This window comes from Trematosphaeria pertusa, assembly GCF_010094035.1.
Source record: "Trematosphaeria pertusa strain CBS 122368 unplaced genomic scaffold BU26scaffold_2, whole genome shotgun sequence".
Taxonomy (NCBI): Eukaryota; Fungi; Ascomycota; class Dothideomycetes; order Pleosporales; family Trematosphaeriaceae; genus Trematosphaeria; species Trematosphaeria pertusa.
Genome location: NW_022987213.1, coordinates 238,279 through 252,868, shown reverse-complemented (window position 1 = coordinate 252,868; position 14,590 = coordinate 238,279). Strand labels below are relative to the sequence as shown.

Sequence of the window (14,590 nt, the reverse complement as noted above, 5' to 3'; positions counted from 1 at the left end):
TTGGAGGAATCACAGGCGAGCGGGGCGAGAGGTTGACGGAGTCTGACTCTTACAGGCAACGCAAAGCAGGAGCCAGAGGTATGGCGAAAGTTACGCATCCCGTAGAAGGTAATACGACCGCGTCCTTGCACTGACCGCTCCGACCGTTTCTGCGCTAGATGCGGCATTTATGCGTGCTCTACACGATCCTCCCTCTCAGGCGGCGGTGTCGGCCATGGCACATAAAGCGACACTCGGTCCAGTGAGGAAGCTGCGTCTTTCAATCTCTTCACGATCTGCCCAGCAGGTCACTATACTAAAATGGCTTCCGCGAGCAATACCTTCTCACTAGCTCCTTCGATTCCTCGCATGAAATTCATTTCTTATGATCCCGCGGCGCAAAAATCCAAGCGGGAGGCCAGCAAAGAGAGCAAAGGCGACAACCAGGACGGCAAAGCACAACCTTCCCGAAGCCGGCTTCTGTGAAGATCCCAGAGAGTGGTTCGATGACGATTCCCCAATGATGGATTCGCTCTCTCCGCAGAGGATATCAAAGGTATTCGTTATGGTGAGTAGTTTCAACAAAGCTAAGCAGCCACTCTGACGTCTTCGAAGACAGGCCGCCGGCGAAGGACGAACTAATTTTTGGTAACATCGGCCCAACAAACCGACCGCCAACACGGAAACGAACGCGCCTTTCATCTGTTCATACGATAATCCCTCCGGCAGCAGTGCTAGACCTTACGTTGGAGCTAGAGCTGGAAGACCCCCGTTCGGCGAAGCGGCGAAAGCCGGCCGAGCGACAGGCAGAGAGCCTCATACTCAATCCTATACCCACACCCAAATCAACTCCTCTTCCAACCCCTAGCGGCCATGTTTCCCATTCTAGAGCCACCAGCAGCCCTGGCCCTGGCCTTCCGGACAGGGCTATCGGGTTGAGAGGCAATTTCGGCACATGACAAAGCGTAAGATCGGTTACCCGATACGACATGTTGGCGCTGGGTCCGCAATTAATGTCGGTTCCCTGTCCAGGCTTCGTTCCTAGGGAGGATGTTCGTAAGGAGCAAGGCCGAGGTGCGCTACCCATCCTGAGCCGAGACAGTTCCCGTGGTTGGGATGACATTACTTGTCGCAATGCCCTCGTCGGCGTTGTGCAAGAGCCCCGTGGCCTAAGAGCAGTTCGTGATGGACCGCACCTATTCTCCTGGGCCGGACGAGCGCAGCGTTTACGTCGTAACGAAGTTTTCGCCGGAGTGAATGCGGAACAACTCATCGACCTGACCGAGTTCGTACTCGTGGCTTTCCCCTTCACCATTACTTCTTTCTCTGCGCTTCTCACGCCTGTCCAAGTCCGGATCGACATCTTGTTCACCTTCTGTTTCTTTGAAAGGAGAGATAAATTGTCCCAGGGTCTGCAATAGCTCCTCAACTGTTTCCAGAGCATATGCGTCATTGTCGTCACCTTCTCTATTCAGGAGGTCGTTTAGAGGCGAGCCTGGGTTTCTAGCAGCATGGCCTTTACGATCGCTGGATTACGAGCTCCTCGGTGGGGAAGGCAAAGTCATCCGCATGTAATTATCGTTGGATTCATGGATGCTACTAGGGTACCGATATGACGATGGTGCGTTAGGTCCATGTGCCCGCGAAAGCCCAACGCTGCTCAATGCAGACTTGATGAGCAGTCCCCACGGGGATGCTGCCAGTTATAACACCGACCGCCCAGATGACGACGGAGACGAAGTGGACGAGAATGGAGAGGAAGGCACAGACGAATACAGGCCTTACGCCGCCGGCAGCGAACAGGGATTCAGAGACGATATGCGCTCCGCCAACGAACACATAAACCGTGGTCGGAGTTAGACGAACAGCGCTTACTTTCGTACAAGGATAAGATGGCTATGGACTGGGATCAAGTTCAGCAGCTGCCGCAAATTCGCGACAGTCTGTTTGTTGTAGTCCGTCATCTTGACTTCCAGTCGCTCTGAAAAATATCTTCAATGCTCGCTTCCCAGACCGGTCGGCGGGCGCAGTAAAACTGCGCTACTACACGTTGCGCAAGAAGGATTCGTAAGGCTATTGGGATATGCTCAATCGAGATCTCCCTACCACTTTCCAACGAAGATCCTCGCCTCTGAGTGTGAGGCGTTGACGGATGGAGAAGGGCGTACGACGGATACATTGCACGTTCCTGCAGTCGAAGAATCTGCTGGGCGTTGAAGCTGAGTTTAACGGGTAAGGCGAGGGTTCGTTCGCGGGCTGTAGCACAGAGATTGCTGGCGACTTTGGTTGATGTTCATAGCATCAGCGTGATTATGTTATCTTCATTTTAAGCAGTCCTTTTGTGCTGATGACCGCGCCGTGGTTTTCTCGTATCTTGGCTGAGGCGTTAGAGGCGCATCTACACGGAGGTCGCTCCCAAACATTCTATTCTTTCCCAGAAGTAGTGCTAAAAACCCTACAAATTCAATACATGGCGCTAATGTTGATTGGCTTTCGTTCCAAGGTCAAATTAGCACTGCGTCATGCGAGAGTCCTAAGACGAAGAACCGTAACGAAGGGCGCGAAAGTGAGGGTGGTAATCTCTCGGAGATACTGCATCTGGCTCGGATATCGGACTTTAAGCACACGTGATGCTCTTGCCTCGCTGGGGATTAGTATGTGAAGCTGCACTCGCCCTTGGTCTTCTTTCGCGGCGTTGCCACGGGCCTAGGCTCACTTGCGGCGTGGGCGTTTCGAGAGCAGCGCATCGTTTGTTGGCATTCTATAGTCGGTTTTCCGTTGCGTCCGCTTACTAAATACGGGAAACCGAGAACGAGACCAACAATGGTGCGCTCTCATGGCGAGATTGAGAAAACGGTGAAACACTGCCGACAACGGTACGTTGCTCCATGAATTGCGGATGCGCTTGTGCGTTGCGTCCTGTCTGCGCGCCGAAAGTCGTCGACAAGGAGCAGCGGTTGGCTCAGCTTGTCGTTCCGTCTTGGCAGCGCTTAGTCACGTTGCGCTGTTGGCCGGGCTTGCGACCGAGACCTCAAGCTTACAATAAGCTGCAGAGCCAGGGAACATGGGAACCGTCTTCGTAGTGTCAGCTCTTTTACGTTCAAGCGCCAGCCTACAGTATCCAGCATTTAGTCTATCTTACTGCTGTCTTCTATGTCGTTTTTGATCAACTACTGAGACGGCGAAACCGACTGCTAGAATCAGTGGTGTACCTCGTAATCTCCAATATATATACTGCCCACATATTCAACAAAAGCTATAAAGTGTCTCCAGATGTGTTTCATTCTCATTTGCTACCCCAAACGTAGGCAACTCCAGCTCTTCAACGTGCCTGACCGGCCACCACGATACACCTGTACCTTGATCAACCAATACACGATTCGAATAGCTAAAAGGCAAGAGCATTAGGTGCACTCTACATCGACTCGGAGAGATACCATGTTATTTTCTACATCCCGGCCCTTACGCCTTTCCCTGACATGCGTAGCTACGCCGCTCTAGGACTAGAATTCGTACTCAGTGCCAACACTACCTAAAGCGGACGGCGGCGTGGAGAGATAATATACCCTCGTACCAATACAGCAGCACCACGGGGTTCCTAGTTCCGGAGATACGACCGTTAAAATACGGCCAACCCCTCCAATTCAATAGCTGCTCCCCGTCTTTCCATCGCAAACACATCATCCTCTTCCTGCTCAGCCATGCTTGCCTCAGAACCTCTCTTCCCCCCCCCGTTTGGTGAGGGTACATCGAGTACGGTTCGCCGCTTGACAACCTCCGCCCTCTCGAAATCAATCACCATAGCGTGTTTAGTCTCCTTATTCCACAGTATATTGCGGGGTTCAAGGTCGTTATGCAAGACCCCAAGCTTGTGAATGGCTTGCGCGGACAAGTCGACCAGCTGATTAACCTCTGCCCAATTCTCAGCGGTGAGATGCTGAGAGATCCGCCTCCCCCCGAAACTGAGGAACATCATGTGGGTGAGCCAAACAATGCCCTCGTATAAATAGGGTCTCGCTAGGGCTATGTCGCCCAAATAAACTGGTACGTGGATGCCCTGGAGTCGACGTAGGCGTCGATAGATAGTAGCTTCTCGTTTGAGGCGTTGGGCGAAGTAGACAGGGGTGGCTTTGGCAGCTACGACGTATCCATGTGACTTCAGCCTGACCCAGAAATGGACACCACATGACCCAGGACGGCCCACAGGCTTGCAGTCGATATCCAGATCCTCCGCGAGTTGCCCGCGAATGAGAGCAAGGAAGGTACGTAGATTAATTCGATGACGGCTGTCACCATGATCTCGCACATTCGGACAGGACGTATCGAGCGGACCCCCTTCAACTAACCCAAGCACGCACTTTTGAGTGCAATACTGTCCACTCTGCGATCCTCCCTGGGAACTACGGCTGGGCGAGGAGCTGCCGGTGGGCGCATGGGTGCGAGCCATAGGCTGGGGCAAGGATGGCTGTCGGCTCGGAGTGTCCGGATCAGGCTCCTCGTCACTACTGTCTTCATGTTGGTCCGGTGTTTCCCGGCAGCTGGGAGAGCCGGTTTGAACCGGTCTTGGTCGGAGACGGATAGGAGATATGCGAAGTAAACGGTCGTCCCGAGGCGGTCGGTACTCGGATGACGGTGCGTCTCGTGGAGGGATTTTATGCAGCAGGTCTTCGTACATGACCGTCCAGGTGTTTAGTTGAGCGGCGGCCTCGGCCCGCCACTCGAGGCTGCGTTGCGGCACCTTCAGCGCCTGCAGGGTGAAAGCTAGCATCTGCCCCATGGCGGTCAGGTGTAGGCGATTCGGCTCTTGAGAGTTTGGTGTCCATCCCGTAGTTTTCCCGACGTCGCCCTTAGGGACAGACAAGTAGTAGTAAACTGTCTTGGGGTCATCCGGCACCCGTAGGAAGATAGATGCCTCGCCGGTGCACACGCAACCATACTCGACCCCAATCGCAACCATGTACGAAAACGCCTGTGTGATAACGGCAGCGACCAGTCGGCGAAAGCGGTCCTTCGAAGACTCAGTTTCGCGACGCGGAATCACGTCTTTGAGTTCCATTTCCCCCAGGCCCTCATAGATATAACCGAGCTTCAACTTGTGCGGTGCCTTGTATTCCATGATGAAGGCCGCAATGTGACTCTCGGGCTCGCGAGTGCTGGTCTCGGGCTCGCGAGTGCTGGTCTCGGTCTCGCGAGTGCTGGTCTCGGTCTCGCGAGTGCTGGTCTCGGTCTCGCGAGTGCTGGTGTTATAGACGCAGAACTGATCGGCACGAGGGAGGTACAGTGACGTCCCTGCGCGACCTGCGGCTGCTGGTTCCGTGGCGTCCATCGAGTCGGACGACTGGACTCCCTTGGCCTTAGCCTCTAGCCGAGTCCCTGACACCGTCATTTGTTCCATGCCTTCCTCCAGTTGCAATTCCGGGCTGAGCGTGTTGGCATGATTCTCAAACTTGACAGAACCCTTGAGTCCGAATTTCTGTCGTAATGCACTGTCGCCGTATAGTTGTTTGATGATGGCCGATACTTGGTTCTCGCAAGTGGTACGCAGGAAGACGTGCAGATCCTGCTCAGAACCCATCCGCCTTTCCCGGATCTCTTCGCCAGACTCTTTCACGGTATGCTTCGAGGTAAAGTGCCGCCCCGAAACAAAATCGGAATCCATAAGAACATTCCATATCGCTTCCTGTTGTACTGAGAAATCTTCCCATTCAAGGATCCGTTCGGGTCGAGTCTTATTATTTGCGTTCGCGGGGTTGCCTTGCGTCGATAACTTCGAGTTGGCCTGGACGGTGAGCCCTAAATGGAGGTGTTTGTGGCATGCGTTGAGGAACTCGGGGAGAGTTGTCTTGCGAAGTTTCCGCTCTGCAGCCTGCTGCGCGCTCTCTGCAGCCTGCTGCGCGCTCTCTGCAGCCTCGCGTCCGCGTCGTTCTTCCTCGCGCGCGCTCTCTGCAGCCTGCTGCGCGCTCTCTGCAGCCTCGCGTCCGCGTCGTTCTTCCTCGCGCGCGCTCTCTGCAGCCTGCTGCGCGCTCTCTGCAGCCTCGCGTACGCGTCGTTCTTCCTCGCGCGCGCTCTCTGCAGCCTGCTGCGCGCTCTCTGCAGCCTCGCGTCTGCGTCGTTCTTCAAGAAAGAGCTTTTCATAATCGGGCCGGTCCTCCATGTTGGCGTTGAGGAGTTGCTGGACTGATGCGTATGCGGGAGAGATGGGAGACGGGCGCCTGGCCTTGTGTTGTTGTTGCCTGCTGGATCTAGGCTCCTTGGCGACACGTGACCGAGGCTAGTCCGCATCGGAACAAGTTCAGTTGGGAACCCACATCACCGTGGCAACTAACGTTTCTATTCGCTAAGCAAGCCCGATCGGCTTAGCGCCGTCACGTTCTGTCGCGATACCATCGTTCAAGACTCCGAAAAGTCCATCTACAAGGTGAGCTCTAGCATTAGCACTCTCCTTCCTATTCGACGTAGCCCGCGGAGGAGCGCTGCGGTGCTCGTCCTTTGTTCGCCAGTGTTATTAGTCCACTGCGAACTAGCGGCTACGCTGCAAGGCCGCATCGACGGACACGAGTTGCTATACACACGGGCCAGCAGTATTTTGGAGTCGATGCTGAGTCCGAGAAAGCGCCAGGGCCACCACAGGGTCCGCCAGTGAAGCCCCCGGTGTTGAAGCCATTGGTTCCCTGGAACCCAGCAACGATTTCGGCATAAACATCTGGGTCAGTTTCTCATGCAGTCTACCGAGACATCTTTGCCCGAGGCCGTAGTATCTTTGTCAGGTCAAGCGGGGGAAGAAGAAACATGCGTCAGGCTTGCGCTATGCCTATAAAGAACAGGAAACGGGTGAATAGTGCGCTGGGTAAGCGTTTCGGGCCTTCCTTAAACTCCCCCTCTGCCCACAAATAGAAAGTACGTTATACGGAAAAAATTTTTCCAAGGCAAGTACAATTCTAGTTACATAGAGGCTAAGCACTAAAACTCTCACTATCCACGGAAGCCAGCTCAATATGAACGGAAGCCAGCTCACTATGTACCGAAGCCAGCTCAGAAGCCAGCTCCGCTCCAGGCAGGCGCAACACGCTTGGCAGACGGTGCGCGCCTTTTCGACGTCGGACGCCAGATAGGTGGCGTAGAAGCGGTTAGTATAACATTAAAGAAATAAAGCCTGCCACAGTTTTAGCACAATTCTCCGACCAATAGAAAGAATATACCTCTCCTAAAATAAATAAATCAGATGCTATAACTCCCGAAGTGCGATAACCTCGCACAATCTCCGCCTTATCTCGAACCCGCTCCACCACAATAGCCCCAATTACCAGTGAGATGACTTGAGCCCTAAGTTGAATACAGATGAACGGCCATATGGTTACGGGTGCGGGTGACGATGAGCCTCGGGGGCGATTCGTCTAGGTGCGGACACTCCACGGGAGGAGACTGGCTATAGAGAACACATAGACGGCTACGACAGCTGAAAATGCGACGAGCGAATTCATCTTGCCGAAGCGAAGTCGTGGGGAAAGAAGGGTAGGGAAACAAAGACAACGAAAAGGGACAGAGGAGATCTTCGACGAGTGATATCTAGAACAAGTCAAGAGACATCAGAGCATAACGTTAATGCACCGGCTAGGGAACTTCGGCACGATCCCACTCAGCCACCAAAAGCCTGCTATTGTGAGCGCGTGGTCCGGGAAGCAAAACAGGATGGCGCGGCACAACCCTGCACGGCTGGGCTCGGGCACGCACGGCGCGGCCTTCGTTTCTAATACCCTTCCTCGTTTCTGGTACCCTCCCTCATTTCTGGTACCCTCCCTTATTTCTCTAAACCTCTCACGGCCCTTCCCCCACGTTTCCATCATGACGAAGCCACCCCATGAACTGATCGAGCGCTTCCAAAAGGAGGGAAAGGATACAAGCAATAACGTCACCGTCGCTTCCAAAATCCTCAAAAAATACAAGACGGATCCACAGCGCTTGGAAAAGAAGAAGAAGAAGAAGCGCAATCAAGAGCGCCATCAAGAGCGCTTAGCAAAGAAGAAGCGGCGCGATGAGGACGCCTGTAAGAGACGATTCGAACTGGTGTCTTCCGCCTTCGAAGTAGAAGCGCTTCTCGGAGATTAGGCAAGTAGCCCGAAGTCAATACCCCGCAAGCAAAGATATCGGAAGACACGACAACTTGCGGCACAAGAAGCCGCGAAGAACACGCAAGTTGATATAAACAAGTGCAAGATGGAGGCAAACTGGGGAAGGAGACTGGTATCCATTATGGAGAAGGAAGGTGCTGGAGCAATCTTTGCCATTTTCCTGGTGAAGACGAGCAGCTGGTAGGTTACTGCCCTCAAGAATTATGACAGCGAACCTACTTCCTAGGTGGTGCAAGAAGTCCTCCGAGAGCGACCGCAATGCCATTTTCAAGGCACCTTCATGGAACATATCGCCAGACGACCACTTCCGCGCTTCCAAACTCTTTATCGAAGAACAACTGCGACGCGGCTGGAGCTATGAGAGACTCTGCGAGTGCAAGGGAGCACTGATTGAAGAAATTAGAAAGCATGTGGATTGGCCAGAGCTCCGAAATGGCCGTATCCAACGGAAGCCTGAAGCACTTGACGGCTGGGAGAAAAGCGATAATGAGTTGGATAAGTTGTTGGGGGAGCTATTTGATTGCGCTTCCTGGGACTGGGAGGGCGCGCAATCGCCAGCAGCTCCGCCGTCAACCGGTGCATAAGATGAACAGCAGGGATGGATGAACGGTAAACGTCTCCGAGCACATTATGGTATAGTCGGGTGGGATGGTTAGATTGGAGATTTGCCTTGGTCCGCGGAGGAGATAAATGCGAGTGGGGCCTTTGGACGAATATATTTTGCATGGAGTCTCTCCGACGACTCTGTAGGCATTAACGCTGGAGTCGATATGCCCTTCGATAGTCAGCTGTACGGCAACCTGGTAGAATACGATGGTCTATACAAGTTCGCGGCAGAGCGGACCTAGCTTTACCTTCAACTGCGGGTGTTTGGAGCCCTGTAGGCCAGGGTGGATATCCTTCCACTCCTCTTGTTGTTGCAGCTAGTCTGCAAATTCCTCGAGTTGGAGCGAGGCGTCATGAGGTATCGGCGTCTGTGTAATCGTACTAGGCGTCGTCGCCACGGGGAAGGCCGCACCAGGTCGAAGTAGCCGGACGCGTCGGTCAGGACTTGTGCGCAGGGCAAGGCTTTAAGCACCTAAAGGGCGGTAAGGCCAACGGTATCGGAGCGCAAGGCAACGGGGCTGCGATAGACGTGGATCGCGCGAGCGTAAAAGTCGGGGCACAAGGAAAGTAGGGCAACGTTGTGATTTTCTGGCTCGCACGGGGCACCCCGCAGAACCGCACGACTTTTGCGCGTGACTTTCGCGCCCCAAGCCGGCACCGTAAAGCGCATCACATTGACTTTCAGGGTCGCCTATTGCGCCCCTCATGCCCCAGAGAGCAACCGCGCAGGCCGAGCGGGAGACGGGTAGCTGGTAATAACTGGTACCGGTTCTGCGTGTCACTGCGAGCGTGTTCTGAGCTAGCGGGTCTTTCTCTCCAGGTCGACATCTCGATGTAGCACCGTCAGTAAAATAATGCGTTCAAGAATCACACTCGATGTGCTGGTGGCATGCTAAAAAGCGGCTCGCCATGTTTTGGTAGCTTAAGCCAAACAGATCAAACATCAGACGCCAGGACGGGACTCGTTTAATCTTGCTTCTTACCTTCACCCTTATACATCGTCTTACTTTATAGTTCCAAGGTCTACCTACTCTTAGGCCTTCGTAATAGTAGTCGACGGTTATATTAAGCCTGTTAACTTAACGTACTTCACCACCGAACGCCCCACACTACCGAACGCCCCACGATTTCTTGGCAACGAAAATCAACGAAAATCAACAGGTTTTTCTTAAATAACTAAGCGAAACCTTAATATTATTCTATAAAGTTTTAGATATAGATAGAACTATACTATATACACCTACTATAAAAATTACACTAAGATATATTACGTAATTAAAAAGCTATACGTATATAACTAACTTTTAAGAAAAGTCTAATTTACTTCTAGTTAGTACTACTATATCTCTATAATAATATATAAAACTTATAGTATATAGTATTTATAACTTAATAAAGAGTTCTAGAAAACTTCTATAGCGCTAGCTCTTCTAGGTATAGCGTAATAAGAAATAGAAGTTTATAAAAAGTCTTTTAAGAGTTTTCTTCTCTAACTATATATATATATTAATAATCTAGCTATATAAAGTTATATATTATAAGATTATATATACTAGAAGCTTTCTATATATTTAGAAGTAATAATTTTAAAATAGTTTTAGTATCTTTCTATCTTTCTATACTATACTACTAAAAAGACTTTACTTTTATATAACTACTTAAAGCTACTATATTATTAGTTAATAAGCTCTATATAGTTAAAGCCTACTATAATTTATATAATAATAAGTTTATATAGCTAGATTAACTATATATATATAGTTAGAAGAAGAAAGCTCTAAGAAGAAATTTTTCTAACTTCTATCTCTTATTATGCTATACTTAGAAGAGCTAGCGCTATAGAAGTTTTCTAGAAACCTTTATTTACTTATAAATACTATATATTATAAGTTTTATATATTATTATAGAGATATAATAGTACTTACTAGAAGTAAACTAGACTTTTCTTAAAAGTTTATTAAATACGTATAGCTTATTAATTACGTAATATATCTTAGTGTAACTTTAGTATAAAGTATAATATACTATAAAGAATATAAAAATAAAGTTCTATAGAAAGATATTAAGGTTTTACTTAGTTATTTAAGAAAAACGAGTTAATTTTCGTTAATTTTTCTTGCTAAGAAATCGTAGAGCTTTTAGTAATATAAAGCTTTTAGTAATAAAGTACGTTAATAATAATTTAGTTATTTTATATAGTAGTATAGCTTATATCTAGTTTATATAAAGTAAGAGATCTAACTAATTATTCTAATAATAGTTAATAAATAGATATAGATACTAATTAAGGTATTAATTAATAATTTTTATATTTCTATTAGTTTATAAGTAATATATAGTAGAGAGCTTTTACTTAATTCTAGTAAGCTTATAGAGCTTCTCTATAAAGATAAATATAAACTAACGTACTTTACAAGCAAGCTAGTTACACAAGCGAGCTAGTTACCTTCTCTTAGCAACGAAAATTAACGAAAATTAACCTGTTTTTCTTAAATAACTAAGCGAAACCTTAATATCTTTCTATAAAAATTTATACATATATTCTCTATAGTATATTGCACCTTATACTAAAGTTACACTAAGATATATTACGTAATTAAAAAGCTATACGTATTTAACTAACTTTTAAGAAAAAATCTAGTTTACTTCTAGTAAGTACTATTATATCTCTATAATAATATTTAAAACTTATAGTATATAGTATTTATAAAGTTATAAAGGTTTCTAGAAAACTTCTATAGCGCTAGCTCTTCTAAGTATAGCGTAATAAGAGATAGAAGTTTAAAAAATTCTTTTTAGAGTTTTCTTCTCTAACTATATATAGATATTAATAATCTAGCTATATAAAGCTATATATTATAAGATTATATATATTATAAGCTTTCTAGCTATTTAGAAGTAATAAATTTAAGATAGTTCTAGTATAGTTCTATCTTTTTATACTATACTATAAAAAGGTTTTACTTTTAAATAACTACTTAAAGCTTGTATATTATTAGTTAATAAGCTCTATATAGTTTAAGTATACTATAATTTATAAAATTATAAGTGTATATAGCTAGATTAACTAATATATATATAGTTAGAAGAGAAAACTCTAAAAAAGAAATTTTTCTAACTTCTATCTCTTATTACACTATACCTAGAAGAGCTAGCGCTATAGAAGTTTTCTAGAAACCTTTATTACGTTATAAATACTATATACTATAAGTTTTATAGATTATTATAGAGATATAATAGTACTTACTAGAAGTAAACTAGATTTTTTCTAAAATTTAGTTAAATACATATAGCTTTTTAATTACGTAATATATCTTAGTGTAACATTAGTACAAGGTGTAATATACTATAAAGAATATATATATAAAGTTTTATAGAAAGATATTAAGGTTTTGCTTAGTTATTTAAGAAAAACGGGTTGATTTTCGTTAATTTTCGTTGCCAAGAAATCGTGGGGCTTTCGATAATATAAGGCTTTTAATAATAAAGTACGTTACTAACTTTATATACTTCTAGATTAATTTCTTCTATCTAGCGTAAAAGCGCTAGCTTCTAATAGACTAATAGGTAGAGAAGCTTTATAAAAAGCTTCTAGTAAATCTACGTATATAGATAGGTATCTACTAATATTAGTATACCTATAATTATAATTAATATATAGATCTTACTTAAGATCTTACTAGAGAGCTTACCTAAAAAGAAGCTTACGTATCTAGAAAGGTTAAAAAGTATAATACACTTATATTAATACTATATTACATACTTACTACTCTTCTAGATATTCTACTAATATCTAATAAAGCTCTAGTAATTAAGAAGCTAGTTATCTACTTCTAATACTAGTAATCTAGCTATATAAGCTATAATTATCTAAAAGCTTCTACTATATAAAAAGCTATTAAGAATATTAATTTAGAAAAGAAGTTTATAGAGCTTATAGAGCTATAAGTATTTAAAAATAATATATTAAAATATAAATCTAATAATTTAGAAAAAGCCTAGCTCTAGAAGAAGTCTTTTCTCTAGAGCTACTTACTAGAGTAATAAATTTATATAAAAAGCTATTTAGTAGTTCTATATTTACTCTACTCTACTAAATATCTCTAAATAGTCTTATAATTAAGCTTAGAGACTTAATTAATACTAGAGTAGGTAGTTATATTCTAGTATACCTAAAGTACCTTTAAACTCTTAGAAAAAACCTTTATATTAAGCTATTATATATAGAACTTATTTCTCTTACTAGATATAATAGATAACCTAATAGCTAGATAGATAAATACTTTAAAGCTAATTTAGTACTAGAAAGCTACTAAATATATATCTATTTTATATATTATAATATAGACTACTATAACGTAATAATTAGTTATAAGCTACTTAAAAAAGTTAATATTTAGATTAACTATAAGTAGTATATACTAATATAGCTAGATACTAATTAATTAATTAATTATAAATATAATACGTTTATCTTTATATAATTCTTTTAATCTACTACTAGAGCTTAAGTAGCTTACTAAGCTAATACTAATTATTATTACGCCTTAATATTAGTAGTAGAAAAGCTAAGAGTAATATAATAAGAGAAAAGAGAATTATAATACTAGAAGCTTTAAGAAAACCTATATAAGATAGATAGGTAGCTTAAGAATTTTAATCTACCTACTAGGTTACTCTATAAGCTAAAAAAGCTATCTATTTTACAAAAAATATACCTAAAGGCTAGACTTAATATTAATATAGTTAGCGTTACCGTCTTTATAATTAACGCGTGTAGAAAAAATATTATAATTAGATATCTTAGTATCTATAAGATAGATTAGCTTATTACTAATAAAAAGAAAACCTCTACTACTAATTCTAAGAAGAAGCTCTACTAGTTAATTACTTAGAAGCTTCTATTTCTAGAATACGCTAGCGCGACTATAGCTTATTTCTTTAAAAAGAACTCTAATTTACTACTACTATATTAAGAAGGCGTTAATTATAATATTAAGCTTATAGTAGAAAATATACTTACTAATAGCTCTTTCTATAGTATATTACTAGAGTATCTATAGTTAGTATATTACTATCTAGAAGACTACCTCTACTATAGCTTTATTATTTATAGTAATATATTATATACGTTACTAGTTCTATTTACTAAAAAGCTAGAGAAAGAATAAAGGTTCTATATTAACTACTAAAAGCTTAACGCTATTATAAAAAAAGACGTCTATTCTATTTCTTTTATTTAGAAAACGCTTACTTACTTATTACGCGTAAAGATCTTTATAAAGTTAGACATTTAGTAGACTTTCTATAGAATTTAGCTTAATAAGTTAGTAGAGAATCTAACTTTTTTTTATATATAATATAGTAACTATAAGTATTATATTCTACTCTTTAGTCTTTATAAGAGCTCTACTATCTTTTAGTAATATATTAATAAGGTATTATATAAGTTACTAGATAATTTCTATATAGTATATATTAATAATATTCTTATCTACTTAGAGAATTCTCTAGAGTATAAGACTTATATTACTAAGATACTTAACTAACTATATAAGGCTAGATTATAAGTAGATATTAAGAAGTTAGAATTTACTATTAAGAGTACGAAGTTTCTAGAATTAATTATAAGTACTAATAGAATCTAGAAGAACTCTAAGAAGATTACTACTATTTAGAATTAGCTTATACTAAGAACTCTTAAAGACCTTTAATTATTTCTAGGTTTTTATAATTTCTATTAAGCCTTTCTAAAAGATTATAGTAGAATTATCTATCTACTTACTAAGCTACTAAAATAGAGAGTATAGTACGCCTTTAGTAAGGCTAAGCTTATAGTATTTTAGTATATTAAGAATCTTATACTAGCTAATAA

At 43.6% G+C, this 14,590-nt stretch overlaps 3 protein-coding genes across 3 annotated transcripts; 2 read left to right on the top strand and 1 right to left on the bottom strand.

Moving 5' to 3' along the window:
* Nucleotides 1-968: 968 nt before the first annotated feature.
* BU26DRAFT_499967 (uncharacterized protein) lies at nucleotides 969-1,839 on the top strand (the record flags this gene model as incomplete). Its single annotated transcript, XM_033826450.1, has 2 exons — nucleotides 969-1,389; nucleotides 1,610-1,839. The coding sequence occupies 2 exons, from the start codon at nucleotides 969-971 to the stop codon at nucleotides 1,837-1,839; spliced, it is 651 nt and encodes a 216-aa protein (XP_033689153.1).
* Nucleotides 1,840-3,387: 1,548 nt separating this feature from the next.
* BU26DRAFT_514154 (uncharacterized protein) lies at nucleotides 3,388-6,180 on the bottom strand. The gene is made up of 2 exons (XM_033827774.1): nucleotides 6,079-6,180; nucleotides 3,388-6,057 (listed from the first exon to the last, which is right to left on the bottom strand). The coding sequence occupies exons 1-2, from the start codon at nucleotides 6,131-6,133 to the stop codon at nucleotides 3,599-3,601; spliced, it is 2,514 nt and encodes an 837-aa protein (XP_033689152.1). The 5' UTR covers nucleotides 6,134-6,180; the 3' UTR covers nucleotides 3,388-3,598.
* A 1,641-nt stretch (nucleotides 6,181-7,821) lies between these two features.
* On the top strand, nucleotides 7,822-8,692 carry BU26DRAFT_499965 (uncharacterized protein; the record flags this gene model as incomplete). Its single annotated transcript, XM_033826449.1, has 3 exons — nucleotides 7,822-8,043; nucleotides 8,086-8,288; nucleotides 8,335-8,692. The coding sequence occupies 3 exons, from the start codon at nucleotides 7,822-7,824 to the stop codon at nucleotides 8,690-8,692; spliced, it is 783 nt and encodes a 260-aa protein (XP_033689151.1).
* Nucleotides 8,693-14,590: the final 5,898 nt, after the last annotated feature.

Excerpts from the sequence above, each read along its gene's own strand:
- BU26DRAFT_514154 (XM_033827774.1), bottom strand. The coding sequence starts at position 6,133 with ATGGAGGACCGGCCCGATTATGAAAAGCTCTTTCTTGAAGAACGACGC.